Consider the following 24,542-nt stretch of genomic DNA (forward strand, 5'->3'; position numbering starts at 1 on the left):
TTTTTAAAGGAGCACTCCAGACACCAAGCAATAGATGTATTTAATAAATGAAAGGCACTTTTAATGAGTGCTGGGAATTGGGTATTCATTTTTATAGTTTAATATTTTACAGAAGAAATATATCAAAGGGAATTTAGTTTCCACTCCATTTCCACCCTACTGTAGGAAGTCTGTAAATAGCCAAATCCCTTAAGAATGAGATTGTGTTGCTAGTTGATTAGGGCGAAGCAGTAAGGCAGTGATATCTCAGTCGGTGGTTTCTGAGAAGAAAAGGTTGATTGTGATCCTTGGAATTGGTGGCAGTCAAGCTGGACAAGTTGTTAATTTTTTCCTGTAGGTCACTACATGCTACTCTTTAATTGAAAAAAACGATTGATCTACTATCCCCAAACCTCTTGATGTTGTTCATGAAACTAGTCCCAGGGTATAGCATGGGGGTAACCTCTCCTTGATTTCATCTTGGGACACTCCTAACAACATGGTTCATCATGCCTTTTAAATGTTTCAAAGCACTTCACATTCAATGAATTAAGGTACAGTGCTTGTTATTGTGTAGGCAAACGCTGCAACCATTTTGTACACAGTGAGATGAGTTAAGACCAAAGCTATCGTCTTTGCCCCCCTCACCACTGATTCATTTCTCTTCCTGGCCACTGCCGTGCACTGAAGCAGACTGTTGACAATCTTGATGTCCTATTTGCCCTAAACTAAGCTTCCGACCACACAACTCTCCACCGCAAAGACTGCCTACTTCCACTTCTGTAACATTGCCCGTCTCCATCCCTAGTTCACCTGTCTGCCACTCAAGCCCCCATCTGTGCCTTCATAATGTCCAGACTCTAGTATTCCAATGCTCTCCTGGATGGCCATCCACCATCCAAAACTCTGCTGCCCGTATCCTATACTGCACCAAGTCACCCTTTCCCATTAGCCCTGTTCTTACTGATCTACATTGCCTCAAAAATAAAGTTCCTGTCCTAATCTTAAATTCCTCTATGCCCCCTCCCCCCACTTTGTTGAACTCTCCATTCCTCTGACTCTGGGCTCTTGTGCAAGTGGGTTAAGAATGGATCCTTGGGGAATTCTGGAGGTTTAGGTGCAGTTTCAACTGACTGGGGAGTTCCCTCCATGGGTGGATGCTGAATGAAGGTTGAAGGAGGGCTATAATAAGGCCATGGATGGTAAGGGTCTTGACCTTGAGTGAGCAATTATTCTGGAGGGGAAATAGGGAGAGGGATTGTTATTGTTGATTCACCAGCAGAAGCTAGGGAACAGTGGGGAAAGAGGGATGGGAAGGGTGACTGAGGTTATTTCCCAATGACCATGCTGGACAGGGAAGGTCATTGTGACTAGAGGATGGGGCAGTTGGGATTGCTGTCCTTGAGGCAACGATTGGTGTTTTGTTAAGAGTACCACGTTCTCCAGTTGCAATCTTTGGTTTATACTCTCAAGACAAGTCCCTATCTTAACGTTCATACTATGAATTTTCCTTCTTGTACGCAAGTATATACTGCAGTCTTTGATTTTTAAAGGCCGATGGGAGTCGTACTTTGAACAGTAAGTACTCTCCCAGACCATTGGTCTCAACTGTGGTTCCTGAACCCTGTCAATCTGGCCCTCAAAGCCCAGGCAACTAGTAGCTTATTTCTTTCTTGTCTGAATTTTGTGGACCTGGGGGTTTGGAAAGGCCTGCACTTGGGGTAGTTGTCTCGTTCTCAAATAAAGCCTAAAATAAAACCAAGTTGGAAGTTTGTGAAAATTAATGGGAACAGAAATTTAAACTTCATATGTGGCCCATGAGGACAGAGGTTGTTGCCCCGCCGTCAGATGGTCCTTCAAATGCTTTTATTAAAAATGCATTCTTTAAAAGAAATGGAGAGTAATAAAAAGATATTGTAACTAATTGAAATTCTTTTGCAACTGTTTGTTTTGAAATGGGATTTTGATGGTGAAAGTTCGCTTTCCATTACAGTCTGGATAAAAACTTGTTGGTTTCCAGAAACATGTCAATTGTGGCCTGTTGTTTCTCTGAATTGCCACACCAAAATCTGGCTCTGTAGAAATCAGCAGTGACATTTTTTTAGTGAGTTAAGTTTGATTTAGCTGCAAATAGAATTATAAATCAGTAATGTATACTAGCAGCCTTGAAAACGGAATGAGAACTCGTGGCATTTTTGGAAAATTAGTTAGTTGTCTTTTGTTTTGCAAGGATTGTTAGAGAATAAGTGTAGAAGTTTTTCAAATTTTTGGACTTCCAATTTTTTGCTGAGCTAGTCTCAATTCCCTCTTGATTAATGAGGTTGGCCGGGAAGAATTTCGCTGGGTTTCTGTGCAGGGAATTGTCTCAAGATTGCCACATATCTTCTAGAACTTTGTTGGGAAACTTGTTTAAACAATGATGGAATTGAAGCACTAGGTGCTCACATTGGAGCTTAAATAAAGCTCTTTAACATTGTTTTGGCACTAACTGCCAATATGAGGTTTGGTCTACCAAAGATAAATGTACCTGGTTTTGCAAATCAGGTGGCAGAGGAGAGCAGAATTTATCCAAATCTTGTGATTTGCTGTTGGTTCCCAGAGCTGCTGAATCCGCCCTGTAAACTCTGAGTCTGATTCAGAAAGCTGATGCTGTAATATCTTGCATTAAAGGTGTCACAATGTTAATAGTTAGCAGTGCGCGGTCTTCAAAATGACACACCCCACACGTGCGAGCAAGTGGTTTTCTGGCTTATCTACACAGGTGTCTGCTTCACTAAAGCACGAGAACAGAATGGTGCGCATAGGCCATTACGTCTGACCTAGAATGCAAGGAAAGGTAAAACACCTACATTTTGGTCCATTAAACTGGATCAGATCTTGCCCTTCCAAAATGTCTTCCACCTCATCCCACTTTGTTTCCTTTCACCTGTTCCAAAACTCAACTGTTGTCATGGTGTTCGGTTTTAAAAAGTTACAGCTTTCAAACTATTGTGTAGCACTTGGACAGGAGTCTTGTGGTTGAATCTAACTGGAGTTCAATAGATCTCAATGACCTCTCCTATGAAAGATTTTGTCTTTCCAGCCTTGCATATGGTGCTTTGTGAATCGAGCTTTTCTTTCCTGTCATGGTCGTCTCAATGATTCATTAATTGCACCAGTGGAGGGAAAGAAAAAGCCCCAAGGCCAAGCCCCACTCTGGCGAAGCAAAGCAAGCTCCACAGGGCCTCAAACAAGCTATGACATTCAGCACCTACATTAACCACAGTGGAACAAGAGGTACCTGTTAGTCTCTTAAGGACCTTTGGACCTAGACTTCAAGATAAGAAAGTTATTGATTGTGGCCCCATTTGCTGATGCACTTCAATCCATTGAAGATTCTCTTTCCTCCTTGGCTTTCAACATATCTAGATCTTTCTGTCTTTGAAATCTGTACATTGATCGTGCTGCCTATGCTTCCTCCATTTGGGTTAGTTTATCCAGTGAATAGCTGACCCATTAGACAACAAGGTCTTGGGTTCGTTCTCTGGACTGTTAGCTGACCGCAGCAAGATCAGTCTTAAGAGCACTCCAATTGGCTTCAACGCTTGATTAGAACATAAGAACATAAGAAATAGGAGCAGGAGTAGGCCTTATGACCCCTCGAGCCTGCTCCGCCATTCAATCAGATCATGGCTGATCTTCAACCTCAGCTCCACTTTCCTGCTTGATCCCCATGTCTCTTCCCCCAGAGTCCAAAAATCTACCTATCTCGGCCTCGAATATACTCAACGACTCAGCATCCACAGCCCTCTGGGGTAGAGAATTCCAAAGATTCACAATCCTGAGTGAAGAAATTCCTCCTCATCTCAGTCTTAAATGGCCGACTCCTTATCCTGCGACTACGGCCTCTAGTTCTAGACTCTCCAGCCAGGGAAACAACCCCTCAGCCTCGACCCTGTCAAGCCCCCTCAATCTTCTGTTTCAATGAGATCACCTCTCATTCTTCTAAACTCCATTCTACTCAACCTTTCCTCACAGGACAACCCTCTCACCCAAGGAATCAATCTGGTGAACCTTCGTTGCACTGCCTCTAAGGCAAGTATATCCTTCCTTTAGATAAGGAGACCAAAACTCTGCAGTACTCCAGGTGCGGTTTCACTAAAGCCTGTATAATTGTAGTAAGACTTCCTTACTCTTGTATGCCAACCTCCTTGCCATAAAGGCCAACATGTCCTTTGCCTTCCTAATCGCTTCCTACACCTGCATGCTAACTGAGTTTCTTGTACGAGGACTCTCTGGACACCAACATTTAATAGTTTCTCACCATTTTTTAAAAAAAATTGTTTTTCTGTTCTTCCTACCAAAGTGAATGACCTTACATTTCCCCACATTATACTTCATCTGCCACCTTCTTGCCCACTCACTTAACTTGTCGATATCCCTTTGCATTCTCCTTGCATCGTCCTCACAGCTTACTTTCCCACCTAGCTTTGTACAGTCAGCAAATTTGGATACATTACACTCTGTCCCTTCATCCACGTCATTAATATAGATTGTAAATAGCTGAGACCCAAGCACTGATCCTTGTGGTACCCCACGAGTTACAGCCTGCCAACCTGAAAATGACGTGTTTATCCCTACTGTTTGTTTTCTGTCTGTTATCCAATCCTCTCTCCATGCTAACATATTACCCCCAACCCCATGAGCCCGTACCTTGTGTAACAACCTTTTATGTGGCACCTTACCTAATGCCTTTTGAAAATCCAAATATACTACATTGACTGGTTTCCCTTTATCTACCCTGCTAGTTACATTCTCAAAAAAAACCTCTAAATTTGTCAAATGTGATTTCCCTTTCATAAAACCATGTTGACTCTGCCTAATCATATATTTTTTTTTTATTTGTTCACGGGATGTGGGCGTCGCTGGCGAGGCCAGCATTTATTGCCCATCCCGAATTGCCCTTGAGAAGGTGGTGGTGAGCCGCCTTCTTGAACCGCTGCAGTCCGTGTGGTGACGGTTCTCCCACAGTGCTGTTAGGAAGGGAGTTCCAGGATTTTGACCCAGCGACAATGAAGGAACGGCGATATATTTCCAAGTCGGGATGGTGTGTGACTTGGAGGGGAACGTGCAGGTGGTGTTGTTCCCATGTGCCTGCTGCTCTTGTCCTTCTAGGTGGTAGAGGTCGCGGGTTTGGGAGGTGCTGTCGGAGAAGCCTTGGCGAGTTGCTGCAGTGCATCCTGTGGATAGTGCACACTGCAGCCACGGTGCGCCAGTGGTGAAGGGAGTGAATGTTCAGGGTGGTGGATGGGGTGCCAATCAAGCGGGCTGCTTTATCTTGGATGGTGTCGAGCTTCTTGAGTGTTGTTGGAGCTGCACTCATCCAGGCAAGTGGGGAGTATTCCATCACACTCCTGACTTGTGCCTTGTAGATGGTGGAAAGGCTTTGTGGAGTCAGGAGGTGAGTCACTCTCCGCAGAATACCCAGCCTCTGACCTGCTCTTGCAGCCACAGTATTTATATGGCTGGTCCAGTTAAGTTTCTGGTCAATGGTGACCCCCAGGATGTTGATGGTGGGGGATTCGGCGATGGTAATGCTGTTGAATGTCAAGGGGAGGTGGTTAGACTCTCTCTTGTTGGAGATGGTCATTGCCTGGCACTTATCTGGCGCGAATGTTACTTGCCACTTGTGAGCCCAAGCCTGGATGTTGTCCAGGTCTTGCTGCATGCGGGCTCGGACTGCTTCATTATTTGAGGGGTTGCGAATGGAACTGAACGCTGTGCAGTCATCAGCAAACATCCCCATTTCTGACCTTATGATGGAGGGAAGGTCATTGATGAAGCAGCTGAAGATGGTTGGGCCTAGGACACTGCCCTGAGGAACTCCTGCAGCAATGTCCTGGGGCTGAGATGATTGGCCTCCAACAACCACTACCATCTTCCTTTGTGCTACGTATGACTCCAGCTACTGGAGAGTTTTTCCCCTGATTCCCATTGACTTCAATTTTACTAGGGCTCCTTGGTGCCACACTCGGTCAAATGCTGCCTTGATGTCAAGGGCAGTCACTCTCACCTCACCTCTGGAATTCAGCTCTTTTGTCCATGTTTGGACCAACGCTGTAATGAGGTCTGGAGCCGAGTGGTCCTGGCGGAACCCAAACTGAGCATCGGTGAGCAGGTTATTGGTGAGTAAGTGTCGCTTGATAGCACTGTCGACGACACCTTCCATCACTTTGCTGATGATTGAGAGTAGACTGATGGGGCGGTAGTTGGCCGGATTGGATTTGTCCTGCTTTTTGTGGACAGGACATACCTGGGCAATTTTCCACATTGTCGGGTAGATGCCAGTGTTGTAGCTGTACTGGAACAGCTTGGCGAGAGGCGCAGCTAGTTCTGGAGCACAAGTCTTCAGCATTACAGCTGGGATGTTGTCGGGGCCCATAGCCTTTGCTGTATCCAGTGCACTCAGCCGTTTCTTGATATCACGTGGAGTGAATCGAATTGGCTGAAGACTGGCTTCTGTGATGGTGGGGATATCGGGAGGAGGCTGAGATGGATCATCCACTCGGCACTTCTGGCTGAAGATGGTTGCAAACGCTTCAGCCTTGTCTTTTGCACTCACGTGCTGGACTCCGCCATCGTTGAGGATGATCTAAGTGCCCTGCTACCACATCCTTAATAATGGATTCCAGCATTTTTCCGACAACTGTCAAGCTAACTGGCCTGTAGTTCTCTGCTTTCTCTCTCCTTCCTTTCTTGAATAGCTGGGCTACATTTGCTGCCTTCCAATCTGCTGGGGCTGTTCTAGAATCTAGGGAATTTTGGAAGATCGCAACCAATGCATCCACTATCTCTGCAGCCACCTCTTTTAGTACCCTTGTATGTCGGCCATCAGGTCCAGGGGGTTTATCGGCTTTTAGTCCCATTCGTTTCTCAAGTACTTTTTCTCTACTGATATTAATTGTTTTAAGTTCCTCACTCTCATTAGCCCCTTGGTTCCCCACTATTTCTGGTATGCTTTTTGTGTCTCCTACTGTGAAGACAGATACAAAATATTTGTTTAATGCATCTGCCATTTCCTGATTTCCCATTATAATTTCTTCCGTCTCAGCCTCGAGGGGACCAATGTTTACTTTTGCTACGCTCCCTTTTTACATTCTTGTAGAAGCTCTTACAATCCATTTTTATATTTCTTGCTAGTTTACTTTCATATTCTATTTTCTCCCTTTTTTTTTTTTTGGTTGTCCTTTGGTTTCTAAAACTCTTCCAGTCCTCAGGCTTACTTCTTGGCAACATTATAGGCCTAGTCTTTTAATCTAATACTATCCTTAACTTAGAGTCATAGAGTTATACAGCACGGATAGAGGCCCTTCGGCCCATCGCGTCCGCGCCGGCCATCAAGCCCTGTCTAATCTAATCCCATATTCCAGCATTTGGTCCGTAGCCTTGTATGCTATGGCATTTCAAGTGCTCATCCAAATGCTTCTTGAATGTTGTGAGGGTTCCTGCCTCCACAACCCTTTCAGGCAGTGAGTTCCAGACTCCAACCACCCTCTGGGTGAAAAAGTTCTTTCTCAAATTCCCTCTAAACCTCCCGCCTTTTACCTTGAATCTATGCCCCCTTGTTATAGAACCCTCAACGAAGGGAAAAAGCTCCTTAGTATCCATCCTATCTGTGCCCCTCATAATTTTGTACACCTCAATCATGTCCCCCCTCAGCCTCCTCTGCTCCAAGGAAAACAAACCCAATCTTCCCAGTCTCTCTTCATAGCTGAAGCGCTCCAGCCCTGGTAACATCCTGGTGAATCTCCTCTGCACCCTCTCCAAAGCGATCACATCCTTCCTGTAGTGCGGCGACCAGAACTGCACACAGTACTCCAGCTGTGGCCTAACCAGTGTTTTATACAGCTCCATCATAACCTCCTTGCTCTTATATTCTATGCCTCGGCTAATGAAGGCAAGTATCCCATATGCCTTCTTTACCACCTTATCTACCTGTTCCGCCGCCTTCAGGGATCTGTGAACTTGCACACCAAGATCCCTCTGACCCTCTGTCTTGCCTAGGGTCCTCCCATTCATTGTGTATTCCCTTGCCTTGTTAGTCCCTCCAAAGTGCATCACCTCACACTTTTCCGGGTTAAATTCCATTTGCCACTGTTCCGCCCATCTGACCAAACCATCTATATCGTCCTGCAGACTGAGGCTATCCTCCTCGCTATTTACCACCCTACCAATTTTTGTATCATCAGCGAACTTACTGATCATACCTTTTACATTCATATCCAAGTCGTTAATGTAGACCACAAACAGCAAGGGACCCAGCACCGATCCCTGTGGTACCCCACTGGCCACAGGCTTCCAGTCACAAAAACAACCTTCGACCATCACCCTCTGCCTTCTGCCACTAAGCCAGTTTTGTATCCAAAGTGCCAAGGCACCCTGGAATCCATGGGCTCGTACCTTCTTGACCAGTCTCCTGTGCAGGACTTTATCGAAGGCCTTACTGAAATCCATGTATACCACATCCACTGCGTTACCCTCATCCACACGCCTAGTCACCCCCTCAAAAAATTCAATCAAATTAGTCAGACATGATCTTCCCTTGACAAAGCCATGTTGACTATCCCTGATTAATCCTTGCTTCTCCAAGTGGAGACTAATTTTGTCCTTCAGAATTTTTTCCAATAATTTTCCTACCACTGATGTTAGGCTCACTGGCCTGTAGTTCCCCGGTTTTTCCCTACTCCCCTTCTTGAATAATGGTACTACATTAGCGGTTCTCCAGTCCTCTGGCACATCCCCTGTGGCCAGAGAGGTTCTGAATATATGTGTTAGAGCCCCCGCAATCTCCTCCTCCTTTGCCTCACACAGTAGCCTGGGACACATTTCGTCCGGGCCTGGGGATTTATCCATTTTTAGGCCTGCTAAAACCGCCAATGCCTCCTCCCGCTCGATGTTAATATGTTCGAGTATATCACAGTCCCCCTGCCGTATTTCTATGTCTACATCGTCCTTCTCCATAGTGAAAACAGATGCAAAAAATTCATTTAGAACCCCTCCTACATCTGCCGGCTCCACACACACATTGCCATTTTTGTCCCTAATGGGCCCTATTTTTTCCCTAGTCATCCTCTTACCCTTAATATACTTATAAAACATCTTAGGATTTTCCTTTATTTTGCTCGCCAGTGTTATTTCATGGCCCCTCCTTGATCTCCTAATTTCTTTTTTAAGTATCCCCCTGCACTTTTTGTACTCCTCTAGGGCTTCCTCCGTCTTTAGCCTTTTGTATCTGCCAAAAGCCCTCCTTTTTTTCCTAATCCATTCTCGTATATCCCCTGACATCCAAGGTTCCCTGGAGTTCTTGGAACCACCCTTGACCTTTACGGGAACATGTTGCCATTGTATGGCCTCAATCTCCCTTCTGAAAGACTCCCATTGCTCCGATGCGGATTTTCCTACAAGCAGCTGATCCCAGTCCATTTTGGCCAGATCCTGCCGTATCCTATTAAAATCGGCCTTCCCCCAATTTAGAACCTTTATTTCCGGCCCCTCCCTATCCTTTTCCATGACCACCTTAAATCTCACCGAATTATGGTCACTGTCACCAAAGTGCTCACCTACTAGCACTTCTTCCACTTGGCCGGCCACATTCCCTAGAATTAGGTCCAGTACCGCCCCCTCTCTTGTAGGACTTTCTACATGCTGGCTCAAAAAGCTCTCCTGGATGCACGTTAAGAATTTTGTACCCTCTAAGCCTTTTACACTCTGAGTATCGCAGTTAATATTGGGGAAGTTGAAATCCCCCACTATTATTACCATATTATTTGCACAATTTTCTGAGATTTGCCTACATATCTGTTCCTCTATCTCCCCTTGACTGTTTGGGGGCCTATAGTACACTCCCATCAAAGTGCTTGCCCCCTTTTTGTTTTTAAGCTCCACCCATATGGCCTCATTAGAGGAACCTGCTAACATATCATCCCTCCTTAATGCAGTAATTGATTCTTTAATTAATATTGCGACCCCCCCCCTCCTCTTATACCTCCCCCTCTGTCTCGCCTGAAGATTCTGTACCCCGGAATATTGAGCTGCCAGTCTTGCCCCTCCCTCAACCATGTTTCTGTGACAGCAACAATATCATACTCCCATGTGTTTATCAACACCTTCAGTTCATCCACCTTATTTGCAAGACTCCTTGCATTAAAATAGATGCCATCCAGCCTTGCCCTTGTTTTATTTGCCCTGTCTTCCAAGCTGACTTTTTTTCTCTATATTTGGCTGCACATCACCCCCTATTGTAGCTCCACTCTGTATCCCATCCCCCTGCCAAGTTAGTTTAAACCCCCCCAAACAGTGCTAGCAAACCTCCCCGCAAGGATATTTGTCCCGCTCTGGTTCAGGTGCAACCTGTCCGACTTGTACAAGTCCCACCTTCCCCAGAAGCAGGCCCAGTGATCCAGGAAACTGAAACCCTCCCTCCTGCACCAACTCTTTAGCCACGCATTCATCTGTTCTATCCTCCTATTTCTATACTCACTAGCCCGTGGCACTGGGAGTAATCCAGAGATTACAACCTTTGAGGTCCTGCTCTTTAATCTGCTACCTAGCTCCCTAAATTCTTGATGCAGGACCTCATCTCCCTTCCTACCTATGTCGTTGGTCCCAATGTGGACCACGACCTCTGCCTGCTCACCCTCCCCCTTGAGAATGCCCTGAAGCCGCTCAGTGACATCCATGACCCTGGCACCAGGGAGGCAACAAACCCTCCTGGAGTCACGTTTACGGCCACAGAAACGCCTGTCTGTTCCCCTTACGATAGAATCCCCTACCACTATAGCTCTTCCACTCTTTTTCCTCCCAGCCTGTGCAGCAGAGCTACCCCTGGTGCCAGGAAGTTGGCTGTTGCTGCCTTCCCCTGATAAGTCATCCCCCTCAACAATATCCAAAGCGGTATATTTGTTTGAGAGGGGGACGGCCACAGGGGACCCCTGCACTGCCTGCCTGCTCCTCTTACTCTGCCTGGTGGTCACCCAATTACTTCCTGCCTGTACAACCTTTACCTGCGGTGTGACCACCTCACTAAACGTGCTATCCACGACGTTCTCAGCATCGCGAATGCTGCATAATGAATCCATCCGCAGCTCCAGTGCCGCAATGCGGTTTGTCAGTAGCTGCAGCTGGATACATTTCCCGCACACATGGTCGTCAGGGACACCGGAAGGGTCCCTGATTTCCCACACAGAGCAGGAAGAGCATAACACGGGGCTGGGCTGTCCTGACATGACTTACCCTTTAACTAATTAATTCAAATTAAATGAATCCCACCAATTTCACTTCAATTAAAAGGTATACTCAAGGGCCCTTGCTGAACAGCAGTCCCCCACTGCACAACAGAGACCCGAGAATCCACAAACTCTAACCTTAGACAAATTCAGCAGGAAAATACTCACCAGCCAATCACTTACCTCTTCCTTGGTGACGTCCCACTTGGATTACTTTTTGCTTCTTATTTATCTTAGGTCCAGGAGTTAAGGCCCTGAAAACAAAATATAAAATCGAACCTACCCTTTAAATTCCCTCTACCCCCCCCAAAAAGGTTAGAGGAGGTGGGAGGGTGGGAGTCACTCCTAGTGTAGTGTCTCGGGTTTAGCAACCGCTCCACCTATATACGGGTACCAATGAATTGGCCCCGCCCCCTGCCTTTGAAAAAGCCCGCAAAGCTCTTTCCCCGCTGGGGAAAAAGACTCACGTAGGTGAGTTTAATTACTCACCTCAGGCCTCCGCTGCTCCCTTTATCGACTCGCCGCCGCTCCAACCAGGTCCGCTCCTCCTTCCCCGCTGCCGACCGCTCTGTGGGGGAGAGAGAAAGAAAGGCTCCTCCTCCGCCGCTGTCGACGCTGGTCTGAGGCCTACCTGAGCCTCGGGGCTCCCTTTTATCGACTCCTTAGTATCCATCCTATCTGTGCCCCTCATAATTTTGTACACCTCAATCATGTCCCCCCTCAGCCTCCTCTGCTCCAAGGAAAACAAACCCAATCTTCCCAGTCTCTCTTCATAGCTGAAGCGCTCCAGCCCTGGTAACATCCAAACTTCTTTAGTTAGCCATGGGTGGATCACTTGTCCTGTGGAGTTATTATTTCTCAATGGAATGTATATTTGTTGAGAATATTGAAATATTTCTTTAAATGTTTGCCATTGCTTTTCAACCGTTATATCCTTTAATTTTCCAATCTACTGTAGCCAACTTGCCCCTCATACCTATGTGATTGGCTTTATTTAAGTTTAAAACTCTAGTTTCAGACTTAAGTATGTCACACTCAAACTCAAGGGGAGGGGAAAATTGACCAGAGTTGTTTTTGCTGATTTTCTGTCCAGCGTACTCTGCTGTAAGTGCTCTTGTATGGACATCAAATGAGGACAGGCTTGGGCGCTGCTCAAATAGCCCGCCCATACTTGCTGTCAAAGCTCAAGGGTGAAGAATGATCACGTGAGTGAAGTAGCAGAGGGTGCCCTGTGCCTGTATGACCACAACCCAACAAGGAGCTGAAAACTTGAGATGAAAGAAGGGGAGGCATCATATGAGGGATTAGTTTTGTACCCAGTGTTGAGGGCTTGCTGACAGATCAATAGAAAGGAGTGTCATTGAAATTCATCTTGGAACATAGTGATTGAGATTGTCCTTTTTTAAAAGGAGTGGCAGTTTCTTCGGTTTTTTTTTGCTTAAACCCACCCTAATGTCCTATACCATGCTGTTTTTTGACCAACAGAACAGCATGCGGCCTTTTCTTAGGCTTTTGGGCTTCTGAACTGACCATAAGTCTAGCATTGGTTGATTTCTCTTTGAAGTTATTAACTGGTCAAGCTAGTAGCCCTTAAATTGCTCTGAGTGGCAAATGAACGGCACTCGCCACTCCATAGATATATGCTCACCCACCAACTTACCGCGGTCTTTACTGTGGGAACTTCCTCCAGTAGGAAGCTGAGAAAAGCCCAGCGTTGACTCCAACTAAGCTAAGACCCACGGAAGAAGCGAGAGGAGGGATCTCTCCCCTCGACCAATCAGATTGCAGCATTCTTAAAGTCGCAATGTCAAAAGATTGAGCTAGAAGCTGCAATGTAAAAACCAGGAAGTGAAAGCCATAATATCATTTGTAAAATTATATACAGTGTAAAAGAGGGTAAGAAATATCAAATTAAATAAAAGACTGAAGGAAAAAGTAAAATAAACTTTTTGGTTATTAAAATAAGGAGTAATAAGACTCCACATTTTTAAAAGTTAACTTTTATTTGTTTGACAGCCATTAAGACTTACCGTGCTGTTAAAACTTAGTTGAGACCTGGTATATTTAAGTGTATCTGTTTTGTGGTTGTTGGTAGAAGAGCAAGTTAGCGCTGGTCTGTTGTTTGTAGCCTGCAATATCTCTTTAATGTGAACCTGTTAGGTTGCTGGCAAACCAGGAAGAGTAAGTTCCGGGTTTACGCATATACAGATGCTGGAATTTGCTCTTTCATGTGGTCATTAACAACGATGAGTACTGCTGAGCTCACTGTTCTTTTTTAAAACAATTTCCATCCCCATGTGTTGTACAGATATGATTACACCTGTTTGGTAGTTTATCTGTGATATCCAAGTAATTTGCATTAAAATTGCAAACATTGCTGTTGACCAAGGGTGTCCAAGCTTTTTGTTCTGTTTTGGGCTGCATCGGTATACTCTGAAAGTGTACCTGGTGCTCCTTTTGAAGCATCTTTTTGGGACTGTTGAAGATTTACCCTGCATCTGACCTGGACATGCCGATTGGGGCAGTATAAAGTGAACTTTATTTGTTACAGCTGACTTGGGAATGCATGATCAACTGCATAGCACCAACATCCCATTAATCATGGGAGAAAATACATCAAAACTCTTAACATTTTAAATGCATTGTAGGAAAGTATATTTTCCAAGCAATACACAGGACTGTATTAAAAGCTTATGTTGGGAACAGTTGGGTAGTGATGTTTTTTTAAAAGCAGAAATTTCTCACTCAGTAGCGAGACAGCAGTGTGAAATCTCCATGTTGTGCAAAGCTACGTCGCTGGCTAGAAACAGGGTCCAGCTGCAATTTGCCTTGCCTAGCCCACCCACCTAGAAAATAACAGCCCTTGTTGGGTAACAGGAATACGACACTGCTTGGAACTTCAATTCCAGATTGTTGGTGGAATTGTGATGCTGACTGATGCCAAATTAAAATATATGCCTGCTTTTTATATTTTTATTCTAAATGGGTTTGTGACTTTGTTAAAATAAATTTAGAAATGCTTTTTAAGGCTGGTGCTATGTTTGGAGGGAGGGATGGCAGCATGGTGCTGGGTCTTAAAATCAATTAGACTATTTCTATAACAGATTACTAAGTGCACAGCAGGCCAGGTTGCCATCTGAAAGAGAAAGATAACTATGCTGTTGCAAACACCCAAAATGTTGATTGATGTAGGCATTAATTTTGTTGAAAGGTTAACATATTAGCTGTGTCGACCAGCCTGTTCATTTTCTATTTTAATTGAAGATTTCCAGTTTTTGGGATCTAAATCTGTACTTGTTAATTTGAAGAAAGTCTTAAGTTATTGGGTTCAAGAACCTTTAGCCTTTTAAAGCCTCTCCTTAAATGGCTTATGGAAGTTCTGGTTACTTTACCCGTTTCTTATTAAATACATTCAAAGTCCACGTGTACAACATTTGCATTCCATTTAACTATACACAGAGTCTCTCAAAATAAAATTCAAATGTTAGTTGAGTGCTGTTTGCCGTTTACAAGTCTGTCAACCATCCCTGATTTAGCACATCTTAATTTCAAGTGTCAGTCTTCGCTGAATGATAGCACTGTTGCTTCCAAGTCAAAAGGCTGTGGGTCCAAGCCCCACATCAGAAGAGTAAAAGCATCGTTTAGGCAGATACTTCAGTGCAGTACTGAGGGAATGCTGCACTGTCTTGGGTGTTGTCTTTTTGCTGAGTTTAAACCGTCTGTCTGCAGTTTCCTTCATAAGATCCCATGGCACTATTTGGAGGAGGGGAGGGAGTTCCCTTGGTGTCCTTGACAACATATTTTCTCTCATCCACCATCACTAAAATAGACTATTTGGATAAATGTGATTAGGACTATTTGCTCACATGGAGAGTATATGCTGAGTCAGACTTGTTGGGCCAAATGGCCTGTTTTTGTGTTGTAACTCCGATGTATGGTCATCTATCTCATTGCTATTTGTGAGACTTTGTACGCAAATTGGATGCTGTGTTTGCCGACATTACAGCAGGAACTCCATTTCAGAAGTGCTTCATTGGTTATGAAGTGCTTTGGGATGTCCTGAGGACATGAAAGGTGCTGTACCAATCCATGCCTTCCCTCCACCCCAGAAGTTTACTCTTGGCCTACATAAGGCTTAACTGGCCTACAGTTTCCTGGCTTAATCCTTTTTTTAAAAAAAGATGGGTGTAATATTTTGCCACCTTCCAACCCTTTAGCACTACTCCCCTTTCAAAGTATTTTTGTAAAATTATAGTTAGTGTCTCTGGTATTTCCTCCCTAACTTCCTCCAGTGTTCTGGGATGGATACCATCTGAGACTGATGGTTTTTCTACTTCTGGTACCAATAACTTTGGAAGAGACCCTGTCTGTATTTATCTCCAGCAGTGACTGTTCCACATCCTGCTTAACTACTCCCACAGTCCCACTTAAACCTTCCCTAACATTGAAGTGAAATACTGATTCAGCATTTCTGCAGTTCCCACTCTCTCAAATACAAGATGGCTCTCCACCAGTTAAGTGGACTATTCCTTTTTTTTTCAGCTATCCATTGATGTGTTTATGAAAGCATTTGCTATTTGCCCTCATGTTGATCTTCTTTCATAGTCCTTAATATTCCCAATCTCCCTTTTTGCTTCCTTTCTTTCTAGTTTGTATATTTTTCATGTGCTATGCCATGATCTCCTTCCCAAAAGAATGCAGCTCATAAAGGTTTTGTACTTGTGCTGGGGGAAGAGCAGGGAAAACAAAGGTATCATTTGGACTTTGACATAGCATATCAATATAATTTTATTTTGTGATGTCTGACTCGAATAATCGTCAATAACAGCACTCAGTAGTCACAGTGCAAAGCAAATAATCACTGCTTGCTGTATGTGTTGAATAGCAATGGTTTTAATGCATGATGTTTTAACTAGATTTTTCTTTGCTTTTACTTTATCCTTAGGACCGAAGGAAACTACGACCACTCTACGACATTCCTTACATGTTCGAAGCCCGAGAATTTCTAAGGAAGAAGTTGATTGGCAAAAAGGTACGCTCAGATAAGACATGTCACAATCGATAACTAACTGTTGAAGTGCATATTGCTGTAGGTATTTATGGTTTGGCATTTTAGTCCAACCACACGAATGAAAACAGTGGGCTCTGGCCACTGATTCTCTCTTTTCCCCCTCCCCACAGTTTTAATTAACTTATCAATTGGACAGTGGCCAATAGAGTGAAGTATGAGTTCTACATAAACTGCTTGTGTTCTTTTACTTCCCCCTTACCTTGCATCTCTTGTATATGACTGTTGATTAGTTCCACAGGTATCGGGGATGGTTCTCTGATACTTACATATCTAAGTCTGGGTTAGGGATTCCTGGAAAGGGATAGGCTCTATCGTATGATGCATAGAACTTCATTGTTTCTCAAAATGTGAACTGTATAGTGTTACACAGAAACTCAGTTTGTATTTTTCATGTCCTAGTTGCAATAGGTGACACCACTGTGGCCAGGTCATGCTACATAATCTACTTGATCTTGACTTTTTAAAATGCAAGTCAAAGTTCTGTGCAATACTGCAACAAGAACTTTCATTTTTATAGCGTCTTCAATGTGGAAAAAGCGTCCCAAGGTGCTTCAGAGGCATAAGGAAAAAATGATTGCTGAACCAAGGGAGATTTTAGGAGGGGTGATCAAAAGCTTGGTCAAACAGGATCTTAAAGGAGCCGAGAGAGGCAGAGGGATTTAGGGAAGGATTTCTAGAGCATGGGGCCTAAGTGGCTGAAGGTGGGGGGTGGACTGGATGCACAAGAAGCTAGAGTCAGGAACAGAGAACGCTACGGATTGTAGGGCTGCAGGAAACTACAAAGATAAGGAGGGGAAAGAACATAGGAACAGGAGTAAGCCATTCAGCCCTTCAAGCCTTTTTTGCCATGAAGGGATTTAAACATGAAAATGCATGGCAGCTGAATGTCACTAAGGTTTTGACCATCCAGAGGTCCAGGCAGAGGAGAATAGCTCAGAACATAAGCTTGCCTATGGGATTGTAATCCAACTCCCTCTGTCTTGTTGGTTGGACAATCAGTCACCCCTGCAGGTGAAGGAATATAGTATCTTATGACATCCCTGTGGCTAGAAGTCCGTTATGTTCTGCGTTGGCAAACCCTTTTCCTGCAGGTGGCCTGCTTGAATGTACACCATGGATCCGTCTGGGCCATGTAAAAAGTTCAAAATGTTGTTCCCAGTTTCTTAATGTTGTGGATACTAACAAATCTTGTTTAGATTTAGCATTTATTCACCAGTGAGGCAACATCCAAAACCCCAGGTCCATAAAATTCAATCAGGACAAACCAGGAGTTAGAAATTTAAACTTGATTAGAATGGAATTACCTGGGCTTTTTGGGTTTCATTGCCAGAGTTCAGGAGCTCTGTGTGGCACATGGAGTGCAGTTTAAATGTCCCTGCCTGGATAATGAAGCATTAGACTTCTTCATAGTGTGATATTGTAGCGGCTTCAATTTCTCCACAGCAACAAGCGCATGTGTTTCAGGAAATTTGGCCAAAGGTGGTTTTGGATAAGCATTGAAATGGAATGCATTAAGCATTTAAATTAAATTACTGCCTCTAACGAGTGGCTAGGAAAACCTATTACTGGAATACAGGCACAAGCTTTTTATTCGAGCAGGATCCAAACAATAATGCTAAATGTGTACAACAGGGTTTGCCACCAATTGTAGTGGGTCTAGGCTCTTGTGGTGAAAATAAGCTGTTAGACCATAGCTTCCAGATCTGTATGTCAAGTTAGTCATTTACATTTTTGTTAGCACCTCCGTTTTGCTTCATATTGGAACATAAGCAACTTATGGGCTATCGAAATGGGCTACTTAATTCTTATAGGTTAAGTTTGCATAAGAGATGTGGGAGAAGGACATGATATCAGATGTGCTGCAGACAGTTCAGCTCAAATCGTGGTGCAGCCATCTTGGTAAGAGTTAAGTAGGTCTTAATGGCAGATAGTCTGGGAATGATTACATTTCTATAATTTTTGAGTGGGATGCAAAGTGTCAAAGAAAAGTAACTTGGAGTGCGCGCTCATACCTTTTTCTGTTCTTGAATAGGTGCAGAGTGGGCTGTTTTTTCTTTGTTTTCCACCCTTGGTTTAAATTTCTAGATCAGTTGTGTTTTGTGTTTTAAGTGTGTTCCCATAAATTATTTATCCTTGCTGGCGGTACATTTTCCAGTGAGGAGATGGACTCTATGACTCCGGAGAGATTGCATCTACCTTGATGACTGATCCTTTACTTGCTGCTGTTCTAGTGTCAATGTTGCAGTAACTCCTCAAAGCCATTTGCCTTGATGAGATCATCAACACCTACTGTTTAAACAAAAATATTCAGTGTCATCAGCTGCTTCAGTCTTGGCGAGGGAGCTATTTTATCCATTGAAGCAGCTGATGACACTGAATATTTTTGTTTAAACAGTAGGCGTTGATGATTTCATCATGGAAAATGGCTTGGAGCTACTAGGCTCGATCATGAGAGCTGAATTAACCTGTGAGATGGTGCTTCAGCAATCTGGTCCTTTCCAACTGCATGAATAAAATTACCCAATGCCCCCTCCCCAAGACACTGGTTCAGTAACTCACCCTGGGGTTGACTCTTCCCTTTTTTAAAAAAAACCACAAACTTGTTTAATTTTTTTACTGATTTTTAAAAAATAGTTTATTGTTTCTTGAAGCCATCATTATCAGCCCAAAGAAGAAAACAAACAAACATTTATCAGCTTTCACAGGCAGGCTGGTGCCAGATGGAAAACGGGCACAAGAAAATTAACCTACCCCAACAATGCCTCCTTAAAAAAAAAAACAGGATGGCCCTTGTCTGCCAGTGTGAGACTACCCCCTTCTGTGGCAGCCTGAAGCATGTAGAACTACTGTATAAATATGTACAGCTATGATGTGAATATGCTCTCCTGTAAATGCATTACATCTACTGAGTTTTTCAAATAAAAATCTGATTTGCCTTACAATTGGATGCTCAAAACCAATATTTTTTAGGAAACTGCCCTAATGTTCATTGGTGTTTAAGACCATGTGAAGTAAAACCAATTGAAGAAAAAATGGTGAGTTTAAATCTTAGTTTTTTTTTGTTCCTTAGACTCTAATGAAACCTTTTGCAGAAGTTGCAACCAGCTTAATGTTTAGATGGGAATAGGGAGTTATGAAGGGACATGCAGTCTAAGTGAGTGGGCAAAACTATGGCAGATGGAGTTCAATGTGGGGATGTATGAGGTCATCCACTTTGGATCCAAGAAAGATGAATTGAAATATTTTCTTAATGGAGAGACACTAGGAGCTGTGGAGGAGCAAAGATTTGGGTATCCACAAGCACAGATCACTAAAAGCTAGTGCACAGGTACAAAAAGTAAGCAAAAAGGCTAATGGAATGTTAGCCTTTATCTCATGGGGGCTGAAAGTGAGCAATGCATTGTTTTTGCACGTTGCCTTATGAGGAGGCGCACTAATTTGAAGTTTAATGCCCTATATCAAAAAGTCTTAGTAATAATGTCCAACTTTATAACCTTGTGATTGACCACCTGTGGTTGGCACAAGCTGATTATTGTGCTTGAAGTAAAGGGTAGGTTGCATCTTACTGTAATTCATTAACTGACACCCATTATGAAGTGTTGATTTGTGATGTTGATTTCAGTGATAAAAGTGAGACTTGGAATGATGGTGACGCACTTCTTTGAGCAAAAATTTAAGGATGTGTTTTCTATGTTGAAGTTCATTAGAAACTTGAATTGAACGTAAATGGTGAGACTGTGACTTTTCAGCTGCGGAGGAGTTATTCCTGAAAGCATGTCCTATTTGAGTGATGTCACGAGAATGTGAAATGGCTATCCTTTTGGTATCATTCACAGTGTAGAGGTATAGCAGAAATTGATGGTTCTGGGGAAATCACTCAGCATGGTGATGTTGATGGACTGTTGCAATGGGAGGTGTCATAGTGCTACTTTCCTACTTCTGCATTATATAAAAGTCCCAGGGCCTGTGCCACTGTCAGTTAATTTTGTCCCTCAGACAAAAGTTCTTTGCTTCTCACATTGGAACCGCTTGTTGCCAAAAGTTTGAGCTAAAGCCTCTGCAGGGGTAGGTTAGATTGATCAGACATTAATTTATCTGGCCCTTACGAGCTTTTGATTTTTTTTAGGATTCCCGGGAAACTGAAGTGTCTGCACTGGATGTGCAGAAAATAATATACCAGGTTGTCTTTTCAGGACAAGAATACAAAAGTAAAGTTGTGCTTTTTATATGGTGGCACCAATCCTTGTGTTCCTTAATGTCTGTATAAAGAGCAAACAAAGCTGGCAAAAACAAACCTCTATAAATGGAGAAGGGGATAAATCACAAATTAGAAGTTATACTCAGCACAATGTGTGCTCCCTAGTACATTGCCTGATGCAAATGAAGTGCCTCTACAGTTTGCCAAGCATTTGTTACAGCGTCTTCTAAAAAGTTTAAATATTGTGCAAAATGCACTGGTCTGTTCACAATCATTGTGTAAAATGTCTTTTACCTAAATGTCACACCACAACTTACTAAGTTGGCTCTGGTTGATGAAAGCCAACTGAAAGGAACATCTCCCCTCCATTATTCAGAACAAGATAAATAGGCATATGATAAGAAATGCAGTCATGCTCAATTGGGTATCACTCAACACAATGGCATCAGATGGTGCTGAGGACTCACAATTTCATTGGGTGCTGGAATTCATTGGCATCCTGTGGTGGTGCGATGGTGTTGACCAACACCCATAACCTTTTACTATCCTCATATCATTGGAACCAACTGGCCCTAAATGCTACGTGAACCTAGAGCAGCACTTGATCCCTCCAAAGAGGTATCTGTTGGTCCAATAATGCGGTGCTCCCTCAGAAAGGAACCCTTCAATTCAGAAGTCATGGTACCATAGCTGAAGTAAACCGTAGAACCAGTTAGCACATGGTGCCCTTAGGACTGTTCCTCAGGAATTGACGAAACAAGGTATAAATATCCTCCTTGGCAATGTTGGCTAGCCTTGTAGTCCATAACCCAAGAAAATATCTTGAAATGTGGGCAGCTTTGTACTGATGACCCATCATTGTGAGGTTAGGTAACTACTTTTACCTGTGCGCGCATTGACTAACGAGAATTTTTAAAAATGCTAATCTGTTCTCATAGCAGAAGATCTTCACCTCCTTTCCCACATTCTTAACTAACTTTTTTTGTGTTTCTTTATCTTTTTCTTGTGCTCTTTCCTTCATCCCCTGTTTGCGTGCTCTTCACCCTCCCTCTGTCTCGCTCCCTTTCTCTCTGACTGAGATCAGAAAAGCTCCTTCTCAGGCAAGAGCAGCATTGGTATTCCATCCACCTTCATGATGTTTGGCTTGGACTGTTGGAGCAGTGCAATGATGAAGCTAGAATTTAATAATTAGTACCTCCTTTTTCCTTGACGACTCGGGCATTTGCATCTGGTTTAGATGCAAATGCTTTCTAATTTTTCTTCCCTGCAATCTCCCAAAATGGAAGTATTTGAGCATATGTTTGATATTGAATTGCTAAAGGGGTTACTGTATCAAGAATGTAAAACAAATTGTGTGGCTATTAATTGTGGAATATTTAAATTCATCTCCACTTTTCATTGTCATCTAAATGCCACAAGATGGCAGAAACAGCTTTGTCTGTGTTTGCTGAACATGATGTTGAGGTGCCCGTGAATCAGAACATGAAGACCGTAGAGGTTTGCATACTTTTGCATTGACAAATTGGAATTTTTTTTAAATGGCCGTATGATTTCCATCTAGAGTATTAAAAGAAATGTGAGGAAATTGCAAATGTTAGTTATAATGCTCCAAAGTAGGGATACAGGAAATGCTCTCTGATTGGTGGGATGTGACAAGTGATAGTTTCCAGTGATTTGTACTGGTCTCTGCTTTTCACCATGTATATTGGTGAATTGATTGAAGGAATCCAAGTTTGCAGAGGCATAGTAGGTTAGAATCATAGAAAGATAGAAATTTATGGCACAGAAGGAGGCCATTCAGCTCACTCTGTCTGTTCCGGCCGAAAAAGAGCTATCCAGCCTAATCCCGCTATCCAGCCTAATCCCACTTTCTGGCTCTTAGCCTGTAGCCCTGTAGTTTACGGCACTTCAGGTGCACATCCAAGTACTTGATAAATGTGATGAGGGTTTCTACCTCTACCATCCTATCAGGCAGTGAGTGCCAGACTCCCCACACTCTGGGTGAAAAAAATTCTCCTCAGCTCCCCTCTAATCCTTCTACCAATTACTTTAAATTTATGCCCCCTGGTTATTGACCTCTCTAAGGGAAATAGGTCCTTCCTATCCACTCTATCGAGGCCCCTCATAATTTTATTCACCTCCAATTAAATCTCCCCTCAGCCTTCTCTGTTCCAAAGAAAACAACCCAAGCCTATCCTATCTTTCCTCATAGCTAAAGTTCTCCAGTCCTGGCAACATCTTCGTAAATCTCCTCTATACCCTCTAGTGCAAACACATCTTTCCTGTAATGTGGTGACCAGAACTGTATGCAGTACTCAAGCTGTGGTCTAATGTATAAAACTAGTGTTTTATACAGTTCTAGCACAACCTCCCTGCTCTTATTTTCAATGCCTCAGCTAATGAAAACTTATCCCATATGCCGCCTTAATCACCTTATCTACCCGTCCTGCTACCTTCAGGGTTCTGTGGACATGCACTCCAAGGTGCCTCTGTTCCTCTACACCTCTCAGTATCCTCTCATTTATTGTGTATTCCCTTGCCTTGTTTGCCCTCCCCAAATGCATTACCTCACACTTCTCCAGATTGAATTCCATTTGCCATTTTTCTGCCCACCTGACCAGTCCATTGATATCTTCCTGCAGTCTACAGCTTTCCTCCTCACTATCAACCACACGGCCCATTTTTGTATCATCTGCAAGCGGTCTTAATCATGTCCCCTACATTTAGGTCTAAATCTCTCACTCTCACACTCACACACCTGGAACCAGCCTTCCAGTGACGAACCCTTTGCTTCCTGCCACTGAGCCAATGTTGGATCCAGCGTGCCACTTTCCCTTGGATCCCATGGGCTTTTACGTCCCTGACCAGTCTGCCATGTGCGACTTTGCTAAAATCCACGTAGACTACATCAAATGCACTACCTCATCAACCCTCCTTGTCACCTCCTCAAATTCAAAGGGAATACTCAAATTCAATCAAGTTAGTCAGACACGACCTTCCCGTAACAAATCCATGCTGACTGTCCGTGATTAATCCGTGCCTTTCTAAATGACTATTAATACTGTCCCTCAGAATTGTTTCCAATAATTTGCCCACCACTGAGGTTAGGCTGACTGGTCTGTAATTACTCAGTCTATCTCTTTCTTCCTTTTTAAACAGTAGAATGTTAGCAGTCCTCTGGCCCCACAGCTCTGCTATTTCCTCCCTTGCTTCTGTGAACAGCCTGGGATACATTTCATCCAGGCCTGGCAATTTATCTACTTTCTAGATGCTAATTGCCTTAATACTGTTTATCCCATCCAATATTTCACACTCCTCCTTAACTATAATGTCTGCATCGTCTCCCTCTTTTGTGAAAACTGATGCGAAGTATTCATTAAGAACCATACTCACATCTTCCGCTTCCACACATAGGTTATCTTTTTGGTTTTGAATAGACCCTAATCTTTCCTTAGTTATCCTCTTGCTCTTTATGTATTTATAAAACATCTTTGGGTTTTCCTTAATTTTACTTGCCAATAGTTTTTCATGCCCTCTCTTTACTTTCCTAATTTCCTTTTTAATTTCACCCCTGCACTTTCTTTACTCCAGATTGTGTGGATGGGAGCAGGAATTAGAAAGGGACATAGTTTAGAAGAGTGAGGGGTGATCTAATTGAGGTGTTTAAAACAATAAAGGGAATAAATAAGGTAGATACAGAGAAACTATTTCCTCTAGTTGGAAAATCCAGCACAAGAGGGCATAATAAAATTACAGCTTGGCCATTCGGGTGAATCGGGAAGCAATTTTTGTGCACAACTGGTGGTGGAAATGTGGAATTCTCTTCCCTACAAGGCTGTGGATGCTGTGTTTGAAATTTTCAAGACTGCAATTGATCGATTTTTGTTGGGTAAGGTTTCAAGGGATATGGAGCAAAGGTGGGTAAATGGAGTCGAGGTACAGATCAGCCACAATATGACTGCATGACAGAACAGACTCGAGTGGCAGAATGGCCTCCTCCTGTTCCTTTGTAATGTTTTATTTAGTGCAG

The 24,542-nt window shown here is 43.4% G+C and overlaps 1 protein-coding gene across 1 annotated transcript in view; it reads left to right on the forward strand.

Annotated features, from left to right (window-relative positions):
• Nucleotides 1-24,542, forward strand: part of snd1 (staphylococcal nuclease and tudor domain containing 1) — an 813,248-nt gene that overhangs the window by 102,614 nt on the left and 686,092 nt on the right. Inside the window, exon 11 of the mRNA XM_068005235.1 lies at nt 16,189-16,275. Coding sequence (XP_067861336.1) covers nt 16,189-16,275 — 87 coding nt within the window. The remainder of the gene's footprint in view (nt 1-16,188; nt 16,276-24,542) is intronic.

The sequence above is a fragment of the Heptranchias perlo genome, chromosome 24 (genome assembly GCF_035084215.1).
Source record: "Heptranchias perlo isolate sHepPer1 chromosome 24, sHepPer1.hap1, whole genome shotgun sequence".
In the NCBI taxonomy this organism is placed as follows: domain Eukaryota; kingdom Metazoa; phylum Chordata; class Chondrichthyes; order Hexanchiformes; family Hexanchidae; genus Heptranchias; species Heptranchias perlo.